At 45.9% G+C, this 20,631-nt stretch overlaps 1 protein-coding gene across 3 annotated transcripts in view; it reads right to left on the reverse strand.

Moving 5' to 3' along the window:
- LOC117530452 (myoferlin-like) overlaps window positions 1-20,631 on the reverse strand; it is a 79,216-nt gene that overhangs the window by 4,041 nt on the left and 54,544 nt on the right. For 2 of the 3 annotated variants that reach the window (XM_034193334.1, XM_034193332.1), the window contains 20 exons: window positions 20,085-20,162; window positions 19,366-19,547; window positions 19,080-19,238; window positions 14,719-14,820; window positions 14,477-14,638; window positions 12,770-12,935; window positions 12,603-12,676; window positions 12,386-12,442; window positions 10,317-10,328; window positions 10,135-10,233; window positions 7,661-7,789; window positions 7,395-7,550; window positions 7,221-7,312; window positions 5,504-5,674; window positions 5,273-5,421; window positions 3,905-4,044; window positions 3,738-3,826; window positions 3,556-3,651; window positions 3,294-3,435; window positions 3,113-3,212 (listed from right to left, as the gene is read on the reverse strand). In XM_034193334.1, the coding sequence (XP_034049225.1) occupies window positions 3,113-3,212; window positions 3,294-3,435; window positions 3,556-3,651; window positions 3,738-3,826; window positions 3,905-4,044; window positions 5,273-5,421; window positions 5,504-5,674; window positions 7,221-7,312; window positions 7,395-7,550; window positions 7,661-7,789; window positions 10,135-10,233; window positions 10,317-10,328; window positions 12,386-12,442; window positions 12,603-12,676; window positions 12,770-12,935; window positions 14,477-14,638; window positions 14,719-14,820; window positions 19,080-19,238; window positions 19,366-19,547; window positions 20,085-20,162 (2,355 nt within the window). The remainder of the gene's footprint in view (window positions 1-3,112; window positions 3,213-3,293; window positions 3,436-3,555; window positions 3,652-3,737; window positions 3,827-3,904; window positions 4,045-5,272; window positions 5,422-5,503; window positions 5,675-7,220; window positions 7,313-7,394; window positions 7,551-7,660; window positions 7,790-10,134; window positions 10,234-10,316; window positions 10,329-12,385; window positions 12,443-12,602; window positions 12,677-12,769; window positions 12,936-14,476; window positions 14,639-14,718; window positions 14,821-19,079; window positions 19,239-19,365; window positions 19,548-20,084; window positions 20,163-20,631) is intronic. The other variant, XM_034193335.1, reaches the window with a different exon arrangement.

Genomic DNA, 20,631 nt, shown 5'->3' on the forward strand with positions numbered 1-20,631 from the left:
AGTGCAGTGGGAGGAGTGCAATTAAAAACCAAATTACACTGTCTAAAGTGACCCGTGATAAAATGATAAAGTGACAGAGTTAAGCTTAAGGTGACTGAGTTATGAGGTGTTCATGAGTCTAACGGCAGAGGGGAAGAAACTGTTCTTATGGCGGGAGGTTCTGGTCCGGATGGACCGTAGCCTCCTGCCCGAGAGGAGTGGTTTGAATAGACCGTGTGCAGGGTGAGAAGGGTCAGCTGTGATCCGACCTGCTCGGCCCAGAGTCCTGGAGACGTGCAGGTCGTGGAGAAATGGAAGACTACAGCCGATCACCTTCTCAGCAGAGGCCACAATGCGCTGCAGTCTGTGTCTGTCCCTGGCTGTGGCCCCGGCGTACCACACTGTGATGGAGGAGCAGAGGATGGACTCGATGATGGCCGTGTAGAACTGGACCATCAGCTGGACAGGCAGCTTGGCCTTCTTCAGCTGCCGCAGGAAGTACATCCTCTGCTGGGCCTTCTTGATGAGGGAGCTGATGGTTGACTCCCACTTGAGGTCCTGGGTGATGGTGGTGCCGAGGAAGCGGTGACAGACCACAGTGGTGATGGGGCTGTTGGTGAGGGCGAGGGAGGGCGGGGGGGCTGTGGCTTTCCTGAAGTCCACGATCATCTCCACTGTTTTCTGGGCGTTGAGCTCCAAGTTGTTGCTGCTGCACCAGGTCACCAGCCGGTCCACCTCCCTCCTGTAGGCAGACTCATCCCCATCCGAAATGAGTCCGATGAGGGTGGTGTCGTCCGCAAACTTGATGAGCTTTACAGAGTTGTGGCTGGAGGTGCAGCAATTAGTGTAGAGGGAGAAGAGCAGAGGGAAAGGACACAGCCCTGTGGAGATCCTGTGCTGAGAGCCCGAGTGTTGAGACATTTTTTCCCAGCCTCACACGCTGACTCCGGTCCGTCAGGAAGTCTGTGATACACCTGCAGGTGGAGTTGGGTACATGGAGCAGAGAAAGCTTGTCCTGGAGCAAAGCTGGAAGGATGGTGTTGAATGCAGAGCTGAAGTCCACAAACAGGATCCTAGTGTAGGTTCCTGGGGAGTCCAGGTGCTGCAGGATGGAGTGCAGGGCCAGGTTTATGGTGTCATCTACAGACCTGTTGGCTCTGTAGGCAAACTGCAGGGGGTCGGTGATGGACTTCAGGTGGGATAAAACCAGGCGTTCGAAGGTCTTCATGACTACAGATGTGAGAGCCACAGGACGGTAGTCATTAAGTCCAGTGACGCGTGATTTCTTGGGGACTGGAACTATGATTGAGGACTTGAAACAGACTGGAACATGGCATGACTCCAGGGAGGTGTTGAAGATCCCCGAGAAGACTGGGGCCAGCTCATGAGCGCAGTGTCTCAGGGTGGCAGGAGAGACACAGTCTGGGCCCGGGGTCTTACGTGGATTCAGCCTTTTGAAATGTCTCCTCACGTCCTCCTCTTGGACCGAGAGGGCAACAGGGGGAGTGGGGAGGGCAGCAGTGAGAGGGGGGAGGTCCATAGTGTTTGAGTATCCAGTTGTGTGGGGGGGTGGGGAGGTGTGAGTCCTTGTCTTCAAAGCGTGAATAGAAAACGTTCAGGTCGTTGGCCAGCTTCAGGTCGTCAATAGAACGAGGTGCTTTGGGCTTGTAGTTGGTGATCTCTTTCAACCCCCTCCACACAGAGGCCGAGTCGTTGGCAGAGAACCTTTGCTGCAGACGTGAACTGTACATGGATTTAGCCTTTGCCACCTCCTTGCTAAATCTGTACTTTGCACCTCTATAGCTGTCTCTGTCTCCTTCTCTGAAAGCCACCTCTTTCTGCTGACGGAGCTGCTGGAGTTTAGCTGTGAACCAGGGCTTGTCATTGTTATATCTCACCCTGGTACGCTGTGGGATGATGCTGTCTTCACAGAAATGAATATATGATGTCACAGTGTCTGTGTAGTTATCTAGACTGTCTGTTGAAGCCTCAAACATATCCCAATCCGTGGTGGCCAAGCACACGCGTAGCTCCTCCACACTTTAGACGTCCTCACAACAGGTTTAGAGAGTTTAAGTCTCTGTCTGTACGTGGGGATCAAGTGGACCATCACGTGATCTGAGAGCCCCAAAGCTGCACGGGCCACCACGCGGTAGGCGCCGCTCACTGTCATGTAACAATGATCAAACGTGCTCCCTTCTCTGGTCGGGCATTTAACAAACTGTATTTTGGTAATTCCTGACTGAGATTCCCTTTGTTAAAATCACCGAGAATTATAACAAGAGAGTCCGGAAAGTCTCTCTCCACGCTCATAATCTGATCCGCGAGCGTGCGCTCGGTGGAATATACACAGAGCAAAGTATGAAAGAGTTAAACTCACGTGGAGAGTAGAACGGTCTGCAGTTTATGAGGAGATATTTCAGAGAGGGACAGCAGTGTTGGGAGATCACAGTCACATCGGTGCACCAGGCGTTGTTGATATAGAAGCAGAGTCCTCCACCTCTTGTTTTTCCCATCAGAGAGTGCTCGGTCTCTGTCTGCGCGGAGGAGTCGGAATCCCTCTACTTGGAGCGCGCAGTCCGGTGTCTGTGCATTTAGCCACATCTCCGTGAAGCACAGTACACAAGATGAGGAGAAATCTCTATTCTTCTTCATCAGCAGTGCCAGCTCATCCATTTTGTTGTGGAGTGAGCGGACGTTGGAGAGAAATATCCCAGGTAGGGGCGTGCACGTGCCCCTTCGTCTGAGGCGCACGAGAGCTCCAGCTCGTTTTCCTCTCCGCCGTCGTCTCACTTTTTGGCCAAAAAGTGAACCAGTTCAGCTACAGGCACTAAAAAAACTGGCGTAATGTCCGTGGGTGTTGATGATTTGTTTAGAAGCTCCTCGCGGGTGTAGGGACACGATGACACACGATTCACGCACAAAAACAGACAAAACAGGGAGCACCAGAATACCAGGGCGCCATCTTGGAAGGTCATCACAAGTTACTTCTCATTGATGCAGATTAAGTACGTTGTCCAAGGACACAGGAACCAGGTCTACAGATTGGTAGTCCACCTCCTGTCTACCTGCATTATGTGTAACATTTTTCTATTTATGTAGAAACGTGTGCATCTTGTTTCAGGACACTTACCTAGGTAATCATCTAGTGAGAACTTGTCATTATCCCATATCTGTATGATTAGCTTGGGTGGAATCCTGAACTCCGTTTTGTCAAGACTCCAAAAGTGCTCCTGTTGTTGGGAAGAAAAGTTACTGGTCCTGTTGAGATACTTGCAGCCAACAGGTGGAAAAGGAGTTCAGCCAGTCCTCACCTTCTTAGACACGAGGCAGAGTTGCTCAGCAGGCAGGTATTCAAAGCCAAAGACAAACCTCCAGTTAAAGTTGCCGTCTCCATCCAGAGACCTGTAGTGGACATCTGTCTTCTGCTTGTCCTCCTCCATACCTGGCATCCAACTGCACATGGAAAGAACAGGAGACTTCAGTCTACAGGTCACATCTGCGGGTAACATCGTACTGTAATAATGTATCAAAGGTAGAAGGTTGTAGTTGAGTGTCAGAACCACTTAAACATACCCTTTGACGTAGATGTCACTCATGTTTTCTCCAGTGATGCTTTTCTCATCCAGCGTCACATCTGTGGTGTTCCAGATGACAACTCGCAGGAAATACCTAAAAACCGAACACTGTCGACGTTTACAAGTGAAGACTTTGGTTTATGGGATATTTAAAGTATTCAAGTGCTACACAGAACGTACTTCTTAGGTTTACGGGGTGAGATCTCAAATGGAGGTCCAGGGATGCCAATGATTTTGGGGAAAACATCCACCCACATCTGAAGCCTTCCCTAAAGATTGAGTTAGTGGACAGGTTTCACAAGAGGCCTCAGAGTAATAATGGCACTGTCAGGTGTAAGAGGTCTAACCTGAGAAAGGTTGGGCTGGAAAGTGCTGTAAAGGGTCCGAGTCTCCACGTGTTCTGGGACAAGACCCAGCGTCCTGAGCACGTGCAGGCAGATTCGTTCTCGGGGTGGACCCAAGTGTTGATGAATTTCCATGTTGTCCTCTGGACATGGAAATTGTATATTAGTGGTAAAGAAGTTACGGACTGGAATATAAGTTGCATTGCCAACTCCCTGAAAAATAAATAAGGGACACCTCGTTGACCGGCCAGCCCAATTGCCTTCACCCCTCTCGTCACGGTGATTTTTAAGCCATTTGCTGTGTACTTTTGTTTCTAAACATGGGTCTATTCCTTTTTTTCAAGGGGCAGTTGGCAACCCAAGTTGCACCTGTCCAAAAAATACCTGTTTAGGAGGACGGGGGCAGAGTGATGTATGTACGTGTCACACCAGTGTACAACTTGCACCTTTTTTCTGTATGTCAAACTTTTTTTTTTTTTTTAAACATTTCCTTGGGGTGAGTTTAACAGACAGTAACTCAGCAGCACATGTGTACGCCAAAGTGTGGGCTGTTACTTTAGGATCTTTAAAATCTAAAAGAAGCAAGATGGACAAATAAACATGCGTCAGACAACATTTTGAATGTTTTTTGATGCAGTTTGAACAAAAGAAATGTTCAGATTGTCACTGATGGAGGGAACAACGGCTTTGTGTAGGAAGCCCTCAGCCCTGTGGTGTGTACCAAAAGGACTTAAGTTCTAAAAATTAACAAGACAGATAACACACATTGGACAACATATTTGATGTTATGTGAAGCAGAAAAACGGATTGGTGACCCACAAAATTGAAAACAGTACAATAAAAATGTGAGTACATTTTTTTTAAGCTGCTCTTTAATTTGGAATATTTCTGTGCATCGTTTGTGTTCATTCTTTCATTATTGGAGTTTGCTTCATGTGTTGAATCCTGGGAAAGCTGTACACAAGTAGTTAATACTATTATAGTTAATACTATTATTATTAAACGTGTGATTTCACTGATCTACTCAGTGGTGTACATATGTATCAAATGTCTGCCGTGTATTCTTAATGAGTTAACATGTGCGCAAGAATATGTCCACACAGACACGGGCAAGGTGACATGTTCCACATATTACTTATATAGTGGTGGCACATGAAAACCCAATGGGTGGGGGGTGGGCACGGTTTTATTTTGCAATATGTGTCAAAAACAACAGGGTTGTAAACCCTTCGTCACCTACCAATGACAGATTATTACAGCTACCAAAGTTGAGGACTGAAGGTTTGTTCACAAATCACTTCACTGTAGCTCGACTGTTACACGTCCATAATGACACTCATTTGCACAATGATATCCTTAACTCCACATTACCAAACTGTGCCAGCGTGTATTCTTTGCCGTTGAAGGTGAGTGTGGTGCCGTTGTCTTCCGTCCTGGGTTTGGACACGCCTTTGAGACGAGCCAAGTTCTCCAAGATCTGAGATGGCTTCAATTGGTCCCTCCACTGGTTCACACCAGAACTAACATGAAAACAGATTCAGCCTGGTGTATGATTGTACATTTTTCAGAAATATTTTACACTTTGCCCTTGATTTTGCCTACATGCAGTAGGTTTGTGGCAGGCCACAGTAGGCGTTAAACCGTGACAGGAAGCGGTTCTCCAGGTCTATCACGGTCTCGCCGACCTTCTCATCGCGGGTCAGGAGATCAAAATCGTATACGGAGATTTTCAAATCCTTGTCCTGGGGTAGGAAACAGGTCATCTCAAACATCCTGAAGAAGAAAAAAAAAAAAAGAGTTTGAAAAGTTTTAAAGTATGTTCAAGAGTAAAATTGAGCAGGTAAATCAAACACTTGTCCATTTTAATTTCTTGATTTTATTTATACATAAAGAAGGTCGCTCAGTGGGATAAGGACTTGGCCAAAATGTGTCATCCTGAGTTAGAGTCACTGTCATGATACCAGTCTGTATCCTTGGACAAGACACTACCCAACTGTAAACTGTGCCAACCTTGCCTTGGAACAAACCTGCGCTGGATTGGCATCCCATTGAGGGGTAGATTTTCCTTACCACTGTTGCTCTGGGGGTTAGTAAGGTTAGACCTTACTTGTGTGAAGCACCTTGAGGCAACTGTTGTGATTTGGAGCTATATAACTGAAAATAAATTGAAACAGATTTTTATGCACTTCATGCTTTGAATCTAGGGATAATCATTGGCACCGATGGGCATTGGGCCTATACAGGACCCTCTAGTTCCTTTAAAAGTGTGTATAAACTATTTTAAGAAACTCGCTGGTGGTTGGAGATGCATCAGGGTTCTGGTGAGAGCTGCACAATGCTGGATTTCAATGACTTGATCTGGGATTGATACAATCACTAATGTTCTATGCAGTCAATGTTTCTGGGACTCTAATCTTCACTTTCTGGCCTTCATTCTGAGGTGGACATTGTGGACTACTACAAGTACCTGGATGTGCACATAGACGACAAATTGGACTGGTTTGTAAACACATACTGTGTATAAGAAAGGTCAGAGCGGACTGCACTTCCTCAGACGGCTCAGATCTTTCAATGGCTGCAAAAATATGTTGCATCACTCAGTGGTTTACAGCGTCATGTTCTACGCTGTAGTGTGCTGAGCCAGCAGGCTGAAGTCAGCTGACACAGACTCAACCTAATCAGGAGATCTGGCTCTGTCTTGGGGGTGGAGCTAGAGTTTGTGGTGAAAGTGTCCGAGAGGAGGATGCTGAGGAAACTGCTCAGCATTCTGGACAACACCTCCCACTCCCTGCATGCCACACTGACATGTCAGAACACCTTCAGCCACAGACTGAGACCACCAATGTGCACCACAGAATGCCACAGGAGGTCTTTCCTACCTGTGACAGACCGTTTAATTCCTCCCCCCTCTGCAGGATGAATACATAATGAACAGAATTTGGCAGTTAGCTATGTGCAATATTGTCAAACATCTTGTGCAAATTATCTTTCACTTTCCCGTCACTGTTTTGGTACTCTGGCAAAATAATTTATTTCAGGATAAATAAAGTTGATCTTATTCCAGTAATCAGTTATTGTGAGCACTGGGCTGTATGTGGTTGAATAGCTGCAACATTTTGTCACTGCATGTTCTGAGTATTCTGTGTTGTTCTTTTGTTGTATATTCTTCATATGACTATAGCAGATGGTCGCCCCAGTGAGTCTGGTCTGCTTAACCAGTTTTTCCTTAGCCTTGGGGTGGTTATGGTCAAGGTCTTGCTCGTGTAAAGTAGTTTGTGCCTTAGAGCTGTTCACCCATTAATTAGGTGGTACTGCTTACCTTCCAAATACAGGGCTGGTGGTGTTGGGAATATAATTTTCTCTGTCATCAGTGGTTTTCTTTCCCAGCGATATCTTAATGTACGGATCACACTGAGCAGGACAAACACCACAAGTAGTTATAGAAACATGCTGCGATTATTGGTATTGTATAAATGGAAATCCGCATACTTACTCTGCCATTATTGTCTTTGGGCTGCAGGGTTAAACCCTGGACAATGTATATCCTGACCAGACACTCCTGAGGGCCCCTTTCTGGCAGCTCTCTGAACTGACGGGGAGGAAGGGAAACACCTGGGTCATCTGGTAGAGGATACACCTTGAATGAACCCTGTATGTACAAAACCACATATAAATTACATTCTCATGCAGAGCTGTAAGACAAAGTGATCCAAGCACAAGCCCGCTCATATTTACGCCGTTTGCCATCTTCAATCTTACCTTGAACTCTCCAACCACAGTGGGGTCATCATCCCCTTGTCCATTCTTGCCTCGCTGCAGTTTGAAGGTGCTGCAAAAATCTGTCAGCCCACTGAATTCTTGGACGGACTCCAACTCACAGTCATACACCTGAGAACGAATAGTCAGTCACGTTGGGGTCAAACAGCTGCAAAAGACACGTTCTGACAAGTTAGAACGTTTAGCTGCACTCAGAGACCTCCTGAAAAGCCTCTTTCCCGCGTGGAACTGGTGATGTTGAAGGAATATCTACACAGACGTTTGACATTCCCACAATTTCTTCATAGAATAGTTTAGTATTAGTAATCTCACAGGTACTACTGTTGTAGTACCAGTGGCGGTTCTACACTGAATTACTCCCCGGGCAACACTCTGTCCACGCCCCCCAAAAAAGAAGAAAATTTTGCGTAAGCAGCCATTTTTTATTATTATATTATTGATATTTTAGAAGTGCCCCTGAAATTGCGATTGAAATTGACATAAAAAGCCCGCAGGCTACAGTATTACTCCAAAACAAAACATCCATGAATTGCAAGTTTGAATAAACATGCCTTCGACAGTTTATTAATCTGTCTTTCAGGAAGGAACAATTTTTTTTTTTTTTTAATTAAGGTACATATTTGTCTCAACATTTAGCTAAATATTTAGCTTGATGTTTGTACATATTAGGCTAAATGTGTAAATACTCAGCATTAACTAATCTGCAAAAGCTTTAGGTTTGACAGAAATTTGATCATGTAGTGTTTTACCCCTTTTTTCCTCCCTAATTTTTGGTCTTCATTTGTGGATCAAACAAAAATCTAGACTGAAAAGTTACTAGCATTCCCATGCCAATGAACTCAAATGTGATTATATTAGTTATTTTATCAGTGTACATGACAATAAAAAGAGTTGCCAGCTGCTGGAAAATTATTGTAAAAACACATTTGCAGGCACAGAAAAAATGGTCAGATTCAGTCACTTCAGCTTGTAATGTGAACACAGCATAAGTTCTAAGCTGTCTTTACAAATAGGCAGGCTGTCCTCCGTGCAAACTTTTTTTTTTTCCACACAAGTGGGCAGATTCAAACCCGTTCTTACACTCCGTCTGTCTGCTTTCAAATACCTTTTATTTCATAAACTGGCTGCCTGCCTCGTTTGCTGCGTGATCCACAGAGAAATGTGTCTCAGGGTTCTGGTTCTGTGCTACGTCTTAAGTGGACGGAACCAAAGAGGAGCAGATCACACGTGAGGAGAGCATCTGTCCATGGTTTCCTGCTGCACACGGAGAGAATGTCTGCGCCCAGCTGGGGATAAAGCGGAATCCTTTCCATGTGCGGCAGGACATGTCACACAATTCAGATAAGCGTGCAGGAATTATAAGCCTGTATTTATAATTTTATGAATGAGATATGCGTTATTTGGAAGAAAGACGAGGTGTAACTGAATTTAGTCCATGACCCACCTGCCCCCCACCCCCACCCCACCCCTTGTCCTTCCCATTAGAGAAACCCAGAGGTGAACTGTCCTCTGCGTGCAGCGCACCCCACCCCTTTCGTTCACCATCTCACTGCTTCAGCATGCGGGGGCGCCTGCAGGGGGTGCCAATTTGCCAATTCTACAGTGACAAGAAAACCATTTTGTGATGGAGATGTGGGCGACGGCCCACATGGCCTGTATCAAAAACCGCCACTGTGTAGTACTCAAGTCTGGTCTTCATTTTGAAACCATCTTTTCACTTAGTCTTGTGACGGAATTGAAAGCAGTTCTACTCTAACTTGCCTTTGTCTCTGATTACAGTAATAATACACATTCATTAAACATAAAAATTAATACACTGTTCAATTTGATGGTCCAACTGAGTGCCATGAATGAGTGAACAAGCCGCTGTCATCAAGTTTGGTTTTGTCACTCAAAAAAACGTCATCAGCAGCAAAGGTTTCAAAAGGAAGCCGAGTGAAGAATGTCTCCCCTCCTCCAAAGACTCAGTTTTGACTTGGTCTCGACCACTCCAAAAAGTCCAAAGTCCTTAAAGGGCTTGGTCTTAATTTGGAGTCTATATAAGTGGTCTTGTACCCTTTCCTACAAGATATCCTCTCTGAGTTCATGAGCAATGCAAAGCAACAAGACTACTGTAGGAACGGAGATGCTCAGACTGGTAGACAAGACTTGGACCTTTGTTCCCCTCCAGAGGTCTTTGTATGGCCGAACACCTGTGTCCAGGGACCCTACAAGCTCTTCACAGGAATCTCTCAGTTTTGGAGACAGAGGAATTGGACAATAAAAATCCCTGTTGAAACAAGTGAATGTGTCTACAAGTTCAACACTTTCACGGCATACAGATACACTTCTGATGGCCGAGTCCAGGACGCCCCACTGACCTTCTCAAGTGTTGTATGAAATTGTGAGGATGGTGCAAATTTCTAAACCATCAGGTGATTAAGAAAAAGAAAAATTACAAATCAAAACTGACTTACTTTAAGGGTGTCGTATCCTTTCTTGAGATATGGGCCACATTTCTCCTGGTCTCCAACCGAAGCATAGAATTTACTCCACCAATCCACAGTCTCTTTTTCCTAAAAGTTAAATCATTTTTTTAAAAACCGATTGCACCCAAATACATGTGTTCAATAAATTGTCTTTGCTTGTTAAATCTCACCTTCTCTGCATACTTTGGAGAGCCATTGTGACACAAACAGAAGTGAGAATTAGACAATTACACAAATGAGATCACATACAATCTCCAGTAATTAAGATGATGAAATCAGTGAATTATGGTGATGTAAATGTTAATAAAAAGTCACGATTGCAATTTAAGAATTGAAAATTCAACCAGGACTCACTAACCTTGCTCCTGGAGGTCACTTGCTCAGAAGATGTTTTTGAAGTCTCCCTGCTGCAACCACAGCTACGTAATTAATCAAATTGGGTGTTTTACAAGCTCTTGATTGGCTGAGCACACATGACTTAATTACTATATTTGCCGGAGTATAAAGACATAAAGTTTTTTTTCTGTATGTGGAATTCACTTTTTAAACAACATTCTCAGGGTTGAGTTTAACAGACAAAAACTCTAACATGTGCACACCACAGCATGTGCTGTTACTTAACATATGGACTTTTAAATTCCAAATATAAGCAAGATTGACTGGACAAATAAATGTGCAGTGAACATCATATTAGGAGTTATTTGACATAGTTTGGATAAAAGGAATCAGATTAATATGGATTGCTGGTCCACAGTGCTGGAAACAATCACTTTTTTTAATCAGGTCTTTAAATTTGGAGGTTTTGTGCATAGTTGTAATATACTCTTTTTTTATTAGAGTTTATTTTGTTTAGTGTGCCGATTCCTGTGAAACCCCTAAATAAAAAATTGACAGTGAATACATGTCGTACTGGAGTACAAGTCACAGACCTCCAAAGCTACTTTCAGAATTGTGGTTTATGCCCCCAAAAATGTGTAATTATCAATGGGTGCAGAAGAGAGACTAAAAAACATGCAAGACAGGTGACTTCCATAAGCAGGGTGGGTGACCCTCGTCTAAAATAAGGGAGTAACAAAAGGCAGTGCAAAATACAACTCAAGCTCCAGACCTCTAGGGGGTGCACTAACAATCTCTCACGCCAATTGCATTGGTGTGTTGGTGATTTTAATAAATAAAATTTGAAGTTCAGTTATAACAGCACTGATGATTCAACAGTCAGTCATTCTGAAGCCTGTAAGACTTGAGTTCAATTTCTGGACCAAAAAAGAAAAAATTATAATAATTAGAAATGCAACCAAAATCAGCATTCATTGAGAGAAGTTGAAATCTTTCACCACTGCCATATTATGCCCCTTCTTTGAGAAGCAGCGGCGGCGCCAGGAAATTTTTGTTGGGGGGCTGAGGTAAAAGTTGGAGGGGCTCCACAAAATGTCGTCGAAATGAACAATATATAGTAAATTGCTTTATAAATACTAAGGTATGTGCTTTAGTCACCTGTGTTCCTCTAAAATGTGGTATCAATGCACACACACATCACTTAGAATGATTGCAAGTTCAGTAAACTTGCACATAGGTACAAATAAAGATAAGTGAAGTTTTAAGAGTGGCCATAATAAATATTTAGGAAACCTAAATTTTTGGAGTATGGAGTTAAATTTGTCTCATTAATACTTGTAAATGCACAGAGGGTGATTTACAAATATCCTTTGATTTGTACACGTGCTTTGTGATGCACAAACACAAATTTCTGATTTGTAACGTGTGTGTGGGTTTTTACAAATAAATGTTTATTTGCAAAACTGAAAATTCTGTTTGTGAAGGGTGATTCAGCATTGGTGGATCACACACATTCATCACTTTGCTCAGTTACGCAATATTGAGACATTCTCAGCGCAAAACTGCAGTTGAGATCCACAAATATGTCAGTCGCTAATCACATTATTGGCAGAATTATTGAGGGAGCTGAGGGGGGGCTTGGGTCATTATTGGGTGGGCTTAAGCCCCCCCAAGCCCCCCCTTGGCGCCGCCACTGATAAGATTAATTAAATGGTGCTCATTAAATTAGCACTGAGGAAAATTACAGTGCGCTGCAGTTTTCATGCTGATTAGCAGCATTGTGGCGTTATTTGACAGCTATCATCAAGCTCTCCACAGCGCTGTGGATCAAGGGATGTCATCCAGCATCATTGGTGCCCAGCATGATCAATTAGCAGCTATAGAAAATAACCGTTGTACATACAAAGTGGGAGGAAGGCGGAGCCATTTTGTCGACCGCGGCCGACATGCTGTACATGAACTGTAAGCCAGAGTAACAAAGGTTGTCAAATTTGACTCGAGTGCCAAATTATGCACATCTTAGTGACACGAAGCAACAAGCGTGCAGTTTTTAGATATGTGCAAAGACCATTTCTGCTTTTCATATAGATTTAGTTGTCATAGTGAGGGGCGGAGCTTACCTGTGTTTCTAGCAGTGGTCTCGACTCATCCATGTTAATAGACACGTGTTTGGAGGGAAACGCCATCAGAGCCACTGTTAAAAAAAATGTGACAATGACCTAGTTATAGATGTTTGGGAGCGTATTTTTCCAGGGGACACGAATATTGTTTTTGTTCAACTGCTTACTTTTGGAAGTCATAGCGCCCTCTGCAGTGATAACATAGGGGTCACATCTGAACTGCTCCAGCGACGTGATGGTACACTGACCCACAACAGGCTTCCTGCCAAATGGGCGGTGGTCAATCACCTTCAGCACAATGGGAGGCGTGTACATCTCATCCTTCGGAAGGAGCTGGAAGTGAGGTACAGCAGATGAATTAAAGGAAGAAAAAAAATATTCTGAACATTTTAACACCTGAACTTTGCATGTAGCATGATAAGGAGCTTGCAAACACCAGTGTTAAAGCAAAAAGAAATACTAAAAATTCTGGTATTTTTGCCCTGTACTAATATATAATAATTCACAGCTGAATCTTTCTGCACAACAGGCTCCCAAATGAAATTTGAAATTTCAAAGACAAAACTGTGTGACTAAAGGGCGAGTTCAATTTCTTTTTTAAACCTAGTCAGTCTTTTTGGTGCCTCTTTCAATTTTTATTTATCCTTTTGTAAATTTTAGACTTCCTTTGACAGTTTATTCCTAAAATTTTACATTTGTTTCCATTTTAATTGTTACTGTTGCTCCTTGAATTGGCTCATATTTATGGTAAACAGACTGCATTTATATAGCGCTTTTCCATCTGCATCAGAAGCTCAAAGCACTTTACAGTGATGCCTCACATTAACCCATTCACACACATAGATGTCAGGATACTGCCATGCAAGGCGTTCACTACACACCGGGAGCAACTAGAGATTAGGGACTTTGGCCAAGGGCCTTTAGTGATTTTCCGGACTGGCTAAACCCAGTCAGTCCGTGTGAAGCACTTTGAACAAACATGATACAAATAAAGCTTATTAAAACTGACCTATGGACAAAAACTAACTTTTTAAACTTTTATTTTGGAGAAAGAAAAAATTACCTTAGTTTTAGTAATAGTGCAGAAAAGAGTTTGTGCAGTATTTTTTGCTGAAGAAACAGGAATAAGTGGAAGTGTTTCACCGTCGGTTAGATGAATATCCAATTTGCCCAAACAAATACATTTTTTTGTTGTTTTTTTAAGCTAACAGCATCAAGGGAAAACTGACAGCATGGGGGCGGGGGGGCTGTGAATCTGAATGTCATGTTTTGACTTATTGGCTGTCTGGTAAAAAATATAAATGAATGAAAATTTCTACCTTCCACCGAATAACCTTTTATGTCTTACTGGCCTTTAAGCATCATTTTTGTTGTTACAAAATAGTAATTTTTCAAATATTAATTACTTTGTTCCTGCTCTCTGGTGGCTAAGCACCGTGCAGGGCACCTCTGGATGCACCCCTGATGCGTTACAGTTTCTGCACTAAACCGCCTTGACTGGAGCATAAAATCCCTCCCACATACATAAAAAGTGGTAACGAGCAAACGGTTGCCAGGTGATGTTTGATAATGCTGTCACTTTTAAATGGTAAATGGACTGCATTTATATAGCGCTTTACAATTATGCCTCACATTCACCCCGATGTCAGGGTGCTGCCATACAAGGCGCTCACTACACACCGGGAGTAATAGGGGATTAAAGGCCTTGCCCAAGAGCCCTGAGTGATTTTCCAGTCAGGCGGGGATTTGAACCCATGATCTTCTGGACTCAAGCCCAACACCTTAACCACTAGACCATCACCTCCCCTCTTTTAAAGAGCGAGAGAGGAAATTGTTGATCTTTGATCTTTAGGATCAAAGATCCAGCCTGTTACCACTTTGATGAAGAGGACCGAGCTGGGGAAGTTGGGACTCTTCTTCATGTTCTTGATAACGGCCGACTCGACCCTCTGTCCGCCGCACTCCACCACCAGACTGGGGGAGGACACAGAGGCCAGCTCGTATGACTTCATGTTCCTCAGGCCCCACGCCAGAATCTGGACACACGGCAGACGAGGCGTGAGATCACGTGCGTCGGGTTAGAGAAGCGTGTCGTCATGTACCGGTTGCACGTTACCTCCACAGCGGTGAGGTGCACCACAGGACGGATACCCTGAGGAACCATGTAGAGGTTCTCAGCTCTCTTCGGGGGAAGCAGGGGAAGATCCATTTCACTTGACTACAAACAAACAAGAGAACGTTTATCTTTCGGAACATAAACACAGAATGTCTAGTTTATCACTGTTGCCAGATAATGAAATAAATTAGACTTAACATCCAACTTTTTAAAAAATAAAACTAAGGGGGCTGTAGGTATCTAATAACTGTGCAATTATATATTATACTACTACACCAACCAAGCAAGTTGTCTTTGGAGAAATGTTCTTGGACACACTCAAAGGCCTACAGACCTTTGTTGTCGCTTGATTTGGCACATGTTCCCATAAGAGGTCAGCACATTACATGATGGATCACTGTTGGCAATTTTCAATGCATCTTCCATCCATCCATCCATCCATTTTCTTCCGCTTTATCCAGAATCGGGTCGCGGGGGCAGCACCTCAAGCAAAGCCGCCCAGACCTCCCGATCCACACACACCTCCTCCAGCTCCTCCGGGGGAACCCCAAGGCGTTCCCAAGCCAGCCGAGAGATGTAATCCCTCCAGCGTGTCCTGGGTCTTCCCCGGGGCCTCCTCCCAGTGGGACGTGCCCGGAACACCTCTCCAGCGAGGCGTCCAGGGGGCATCCGGAAAAGATGCCCAAGCCACCTCAACTGACTCCTTTCCACGTGGAGGAGCAGCGGCTCGACTCCGAGCTCCTCCCGAGTGACCAAGTTCCTCACCCTATCTCTAAGGGAGCGCCCAGCCACCCTGCGAAGGAAACTCAACTCGGCCGCTTGTACTCGCGATCTCGTTCTTTCGGTCATGAGCCAAATCTCATGACCATAGGTGAGGATCGGAACGTAGATCGATCGGTAAATCGAGAGCTTTGCCCCCCTACTCAGCTCTCTCTTCACCACGACGGTCCGATACAGCGACCGCATCACTGCAGATGCTGCACCGATCCGTCTATCGATCTCATGCTCCATCCGTCCCTCACTCGTGAACAAGACCCCGAGATACTTAAACTCCTCCACTTGAGGCAAGGACACTCCACCGACCTGAAGAGGGCAAAGCACCTTTTTCCGGTCGAGAACCATGGCCTCGGATTTGGAGGTGCTGATTTTCATCCCGGACGCTTCACACTCGGCTGCAAACCGCCCCAGTGCACGCTGAAGGTCCTGATTTGATGAAGCCAACAGAACCACATCGTCCGCAAACAGCAGAGATGAGATTCTGTGGTTCCCAAACCAGACCCCTCTACACCCTGGCTGCGCCTAGAAATTCTGTCCATAAAAATAATGAACAGAACCGGTGACAAAGGGCAGCCCTGGTGGAGGCCAACGTGCACTGGAAACAGGTTTGACTTACTACCGGCAATGCGAACCAAGCTCCTGCTGCGGTCGTACAGGGACCGGATAGCCCTTAGCAAAGGACCCCGGACCCCGTATTCCCGGAGCACTCCCCACAGGGTGCCCCGAGGCACACGGTCGAATGCCTTCTCCAGATCCACAAAACACATGTGGACTGGTTGGGCAAACTCCCATGAACCCTCGAGCACCCGATGGAGCGTGTAGAGCTGCTCCAGTGTGCCGCGACCAGGACGAAAACCACACTGCTCCTCCTGAATCCAAGGTTCGACCATCGGTCGAATTCTCCTCTCCAGTACTCTGGAATAGACCTTACCGGGGAGGCTGAGGAGTGTGATCCCCCTATAGTTGGAACACACCCTCCGGTCCCCCTTCTTAAACAGAGGGACCACCACCCCGGTCTGCCAATCCAGAGGCACTGTCCCTGATCGCCACGCGATGTTGCAGAGGCGTGTCAGCCAAGACAGCCCCACAACATCCAGAGACTTAAGGTACTCAGGACGGATTTCATCCACCCCAGGAGCCTTGCCACCAAGGAGCTTTATCCACCTTGGTGACCTCGGCCTGGGTAATGGATGAGTCCGCCCCCGAGTCCCCAATCTCTGCTTCCTCTTCGGAAGACGTGACGATGGGATTGAGGAGATCCTCGAAGTACTCCTTCCACCCCCCGACAACATCCCCAGTCAGGGTCAACAGCTCCCCACCCGCACCGTAAACAGTGCTGCTTCCGCCCCCTGAGGCATCGGACGGTTTGCCAGAATCTTTTCGAGGCCGACCGATAGTCCTCCTCCATAGCCTCCCCGAACTCCTCCCAGACCCGAGTTTTTGCCTCTGCGACCGCACGGGCTGCGGCACGCTTGGCCTGCCGGTACTTGTCAGCTGCCTCTGGGGTCCCACCTACCAACAAAGATAAGTAGGACTCCTTCTTCAGCTTGATGGCATCCCTTACTTCCGGTGTCCACCTCCGGGTTCGGGGATTGCCGCCGCGACAGGCACCAGAGACCTCGCGACCACAGCTACGAGCAGCCGCATCGACAATGGAGGTGGAGAACATGGTCCACTCGGACTCCATGTCTCCAACCTCCCCTGGGTTCTGGGAGAAGCTCTCCCGGAGGTGGGAGTTGAAGACCTCGCTGACAGAGGGTTCCGCCAGTCGTTTCCAGCAGACCCTCACGATACGTTTGGGCCTGCCAGGTCTTACCGGCTTCCTACCCTCCCAGGGGATCCAACTCACCACCAGGTGGTGATCAGTCAACAGCTCTGCCCCTCTCTTCACTCGAGTGTCCGAGACACGTGGCCAAAGGTCAGATGATATGACTACAAAGTCGATCATCGACCTCCGGCTCAGGGTGTCCTGGTGTCACGTGCACTTATGGACACCCTTGTGCTCGAACATGGTGTTTGTGATGGACAAACTGTGACTAGCACAGAAGTCCAACAACTGAACACCACTCTGGTTCAGATTGGGGAGGCCGTGCTTCCCGATCACCCCCCTCCAGGTCTCACTGTCGCCGCCCACGTAGGTGTTGAAATCCCCCCAGGAGAACAATGGAGTCCCCAGTCGGAGCGCTATCTGGTACCCCTCCCAGGGACTCCAGGAAGGTCAGGTACTCTGCACTGCCGCTCGGCCCGTAGGCCGAGACAACGGTGAGAGACCTGTCCCCGACCCGAAGGCGTAGGGACGCGACCCTCTCGTTCACCGGAGTGAACTCCAACACTTGGCGACTGAGTTGGGGAGCAATAAGCAATGCAACCCCAGCTCTCCGCCTCTCCCCGTGGGCGACGCCAGAAAAATGAAGCGTCCAGCCCCTCTCCAGGAGTTGGGTACCAGAGCCCAAGCTGTGCGTGGAGGTGAGCCCAACTATCTCTAGTCGGTATCTCTCAACCTCCCGCACAAGCTCAGGCTCCTTCCCCCCTAGCAAGGTGACATCCCACGTCCCAACATCCAGGGGCTGTGAGCATGGACCGGGCCGCCGGGCCACCTGCCCTCGACCGCCACCCAATCCTCTCTGCACCCGACCCCCATGGCCCCCTCTGCAGGTGGTGAACCCACAGGAGGGCGGGCCCACGTCACTCTTTCGGACTGAGCCCGGCCGGGCCCCATGGGCTAAGGCCCAACCACCAGGCGCTCGCGCGCGAGCCCCAACCCCAGGCCTGGCTCCAGGGTGGGACCCCGGCTCCGCCATACAGGGCGACGTCATGGTCCTTGATCTTTTACTGGTCATGGAGGTTCTGAACTGCCCTTAGTCTGACCCGTCACCTAGGACCTGTTTGCCTTGGGAAACCCTACAGGGAGCACAAAGCCCCCCGACAACATAGCTCCTAGGATCATCTGGGTACGCAAACTCCCCCACCACGATAAGGTGGCAGTAGAGGGGGCGTTCAATGCATCTTTTGTGGCATATTTTGAGAATTGCTTGGGGTTTTTGTAAATTCAGCCAGATAAATTTCAAAGAAAATTTCAAGTTTAATTTGAAGTTTAAAAAAAAAAAAAAAAAAAAAGTGCTTCTCACCCCCCCAAAAAAACACTTCAATAAGTCTTCATAGTGCAATAAATTTGAGCCCATCTGAAATGAATAGCTTGAATATTTTATGTAAATTCAACTTGACAAGTTTATACCCAGAAAAAGCTTGCTATTAAAATTTGAAAGGTGTCCAAAAAAAATAAATAAAAAATTTACCTCAAATAATTTGTAAAACAGCCAGAAATTAAAATCTGTCTGGCTGTTTTACAAAATTATTGTTTTGTAAAATTGTGTTTTGTAAAATTATTGTGGGGGATTCCACATGTCAAAATTAGACTTGGCATTCCACCCTTCCTAGTGACTATAGATTATAAACCAGATTTAATTTCATGGCGCTACTGTATATTCCGCTGCTTTCGATCAGGGGTATGAAATTTTGTAAAGCTCCTGGCTGGGATCACGTTATGTGTAGAAGTCTTATTTTTCATGACTTCAATCTCTAACCTTATCTTTAAGGATGAGTTCAGCAGCCACAAGCGCCTCCCCTGCCCTTCGACCTTTCTGGAAGATGGGATGCCATAGCAATTTGGGAGTCTCGTCCATGCCTCGATTCAGCTTCACCAGCGGGCTGCAAACACTGCGGCCCAGCAGCTCATCTTTCCCCTGAGCAGGATGAGGAGTTTAAGTTCACAGGCAGAGCATAAAATAAATTTAAAATTACATTAAGGGTCTCAAGAATAAAAATGGCCAAATCCCGTGACTTCAGAAGACCTAGTATTTCCCTTCCTACCACTTGGTCGTGGTCATAGAACTCCAGCGAAATGTCAGGGGGCCGCAGTGCGATGTTCTTGGGGTCTCCGTAAATCTCCAGATCGTTGAAAATCAGCGTTTCGTCCCAGGCTGGGTTAAGCGTTGCTCGGAGCTTCTCTGTCGTTTTGCTAACATGCAGGAAGGAGACGTGCACATATGGATCTGGGAAGGACAAAATATCGCAGTCCTGTTCAGTCTTTGTATCGCAACATAACCGTCCATTAGGGCTGTTCCATGTTATATAGTGAAAAAAATAAGTTGTGAGAGACTTTGGGCCACATGTTTTTGTTCCACTTGGCGTTTTATAGGCGCAGACCAAGTTTGAACTCATAAGATTTAGAGGTCCCCCAGAGTGACATTTTCCTCTCCCTCTGCTGGCAAGGCAATATCACCCCAACGGGAGAAGACTCTGATGCCATCAGTTTTCTTTTACAGGTACATGTGATGGCTTCTAATCACAAAAAGTGCGGTTGATTGGTCACCCAGAGGAGAACATTAATGGAATTACTGGATTGTTTTGGGAAAATTGTTGCTTTGTGGGGGGAACCCCTAAACAATGTCCAATTACAATAAAATTTGGCACAGATCTTTTATTTTATTAGTGGAACAAGAACAACATGTGGCCCAGAAGATTTTGTAACATTTGACATTTTGAACAGGTCTACCATCTATGGGTTTGACCATGAAGGTGGATCCTACCTGAGAAGCTGTCTTTGTCCATCGACAACAAATTCCTTGCCTGATAGATGTACACACGGAGATGGTAGATGTAGGACCCTGTATTTAAAAAGATATTAAAGTATCACCATGGACATAAAACTTTATATAGTGCAGTATTACTGTTTATTATAATTCAGACAGTGCTGGTATAATAATAATAATAAATTTTTATTTATAAAGCGCCTTACATTTGACAAGCAAATCTCAAGGCACTACCATAAAAATACAAAAAATAAAACCAGTAGAAGGGGGGAAAAAACAATTAAGAAAAAGCTTTTAAAAACAGGCAAGTCTTTAAGTGTTTTTTAAAAGTTTCAGCTGACTGTGGCAGTCTTAGATGGTAGGGAAGAGCATTCCACAGTCGGGGTGCAGCCATCTGGAAGGTCCCATCTCCCATAGTGCGGAGTTTGGCCTTTGAAAGCTGGAGTTGGTGACTGTCAGCAGAGCTCCATGATGTGATGGATTGTAGGGACTGATCCGATCTTTGACATGTGCGCTGCCATAGACACACTGATAGGTCAGGAGA

Source organism: Thalassophryne amazonica, chromosome 18 (assembly GCF_902500255.1).
Source record: "Thalassophryne amazonica chromosome 18, fThaAma1.1, whole genome shotgun sequence".
NCBI lineage: Eukaryota > Metazoa > Chordata > Actinopteri > Batrachoidiformes > Batrachoididae > Thalassophryne > Thalassophryne amazonica.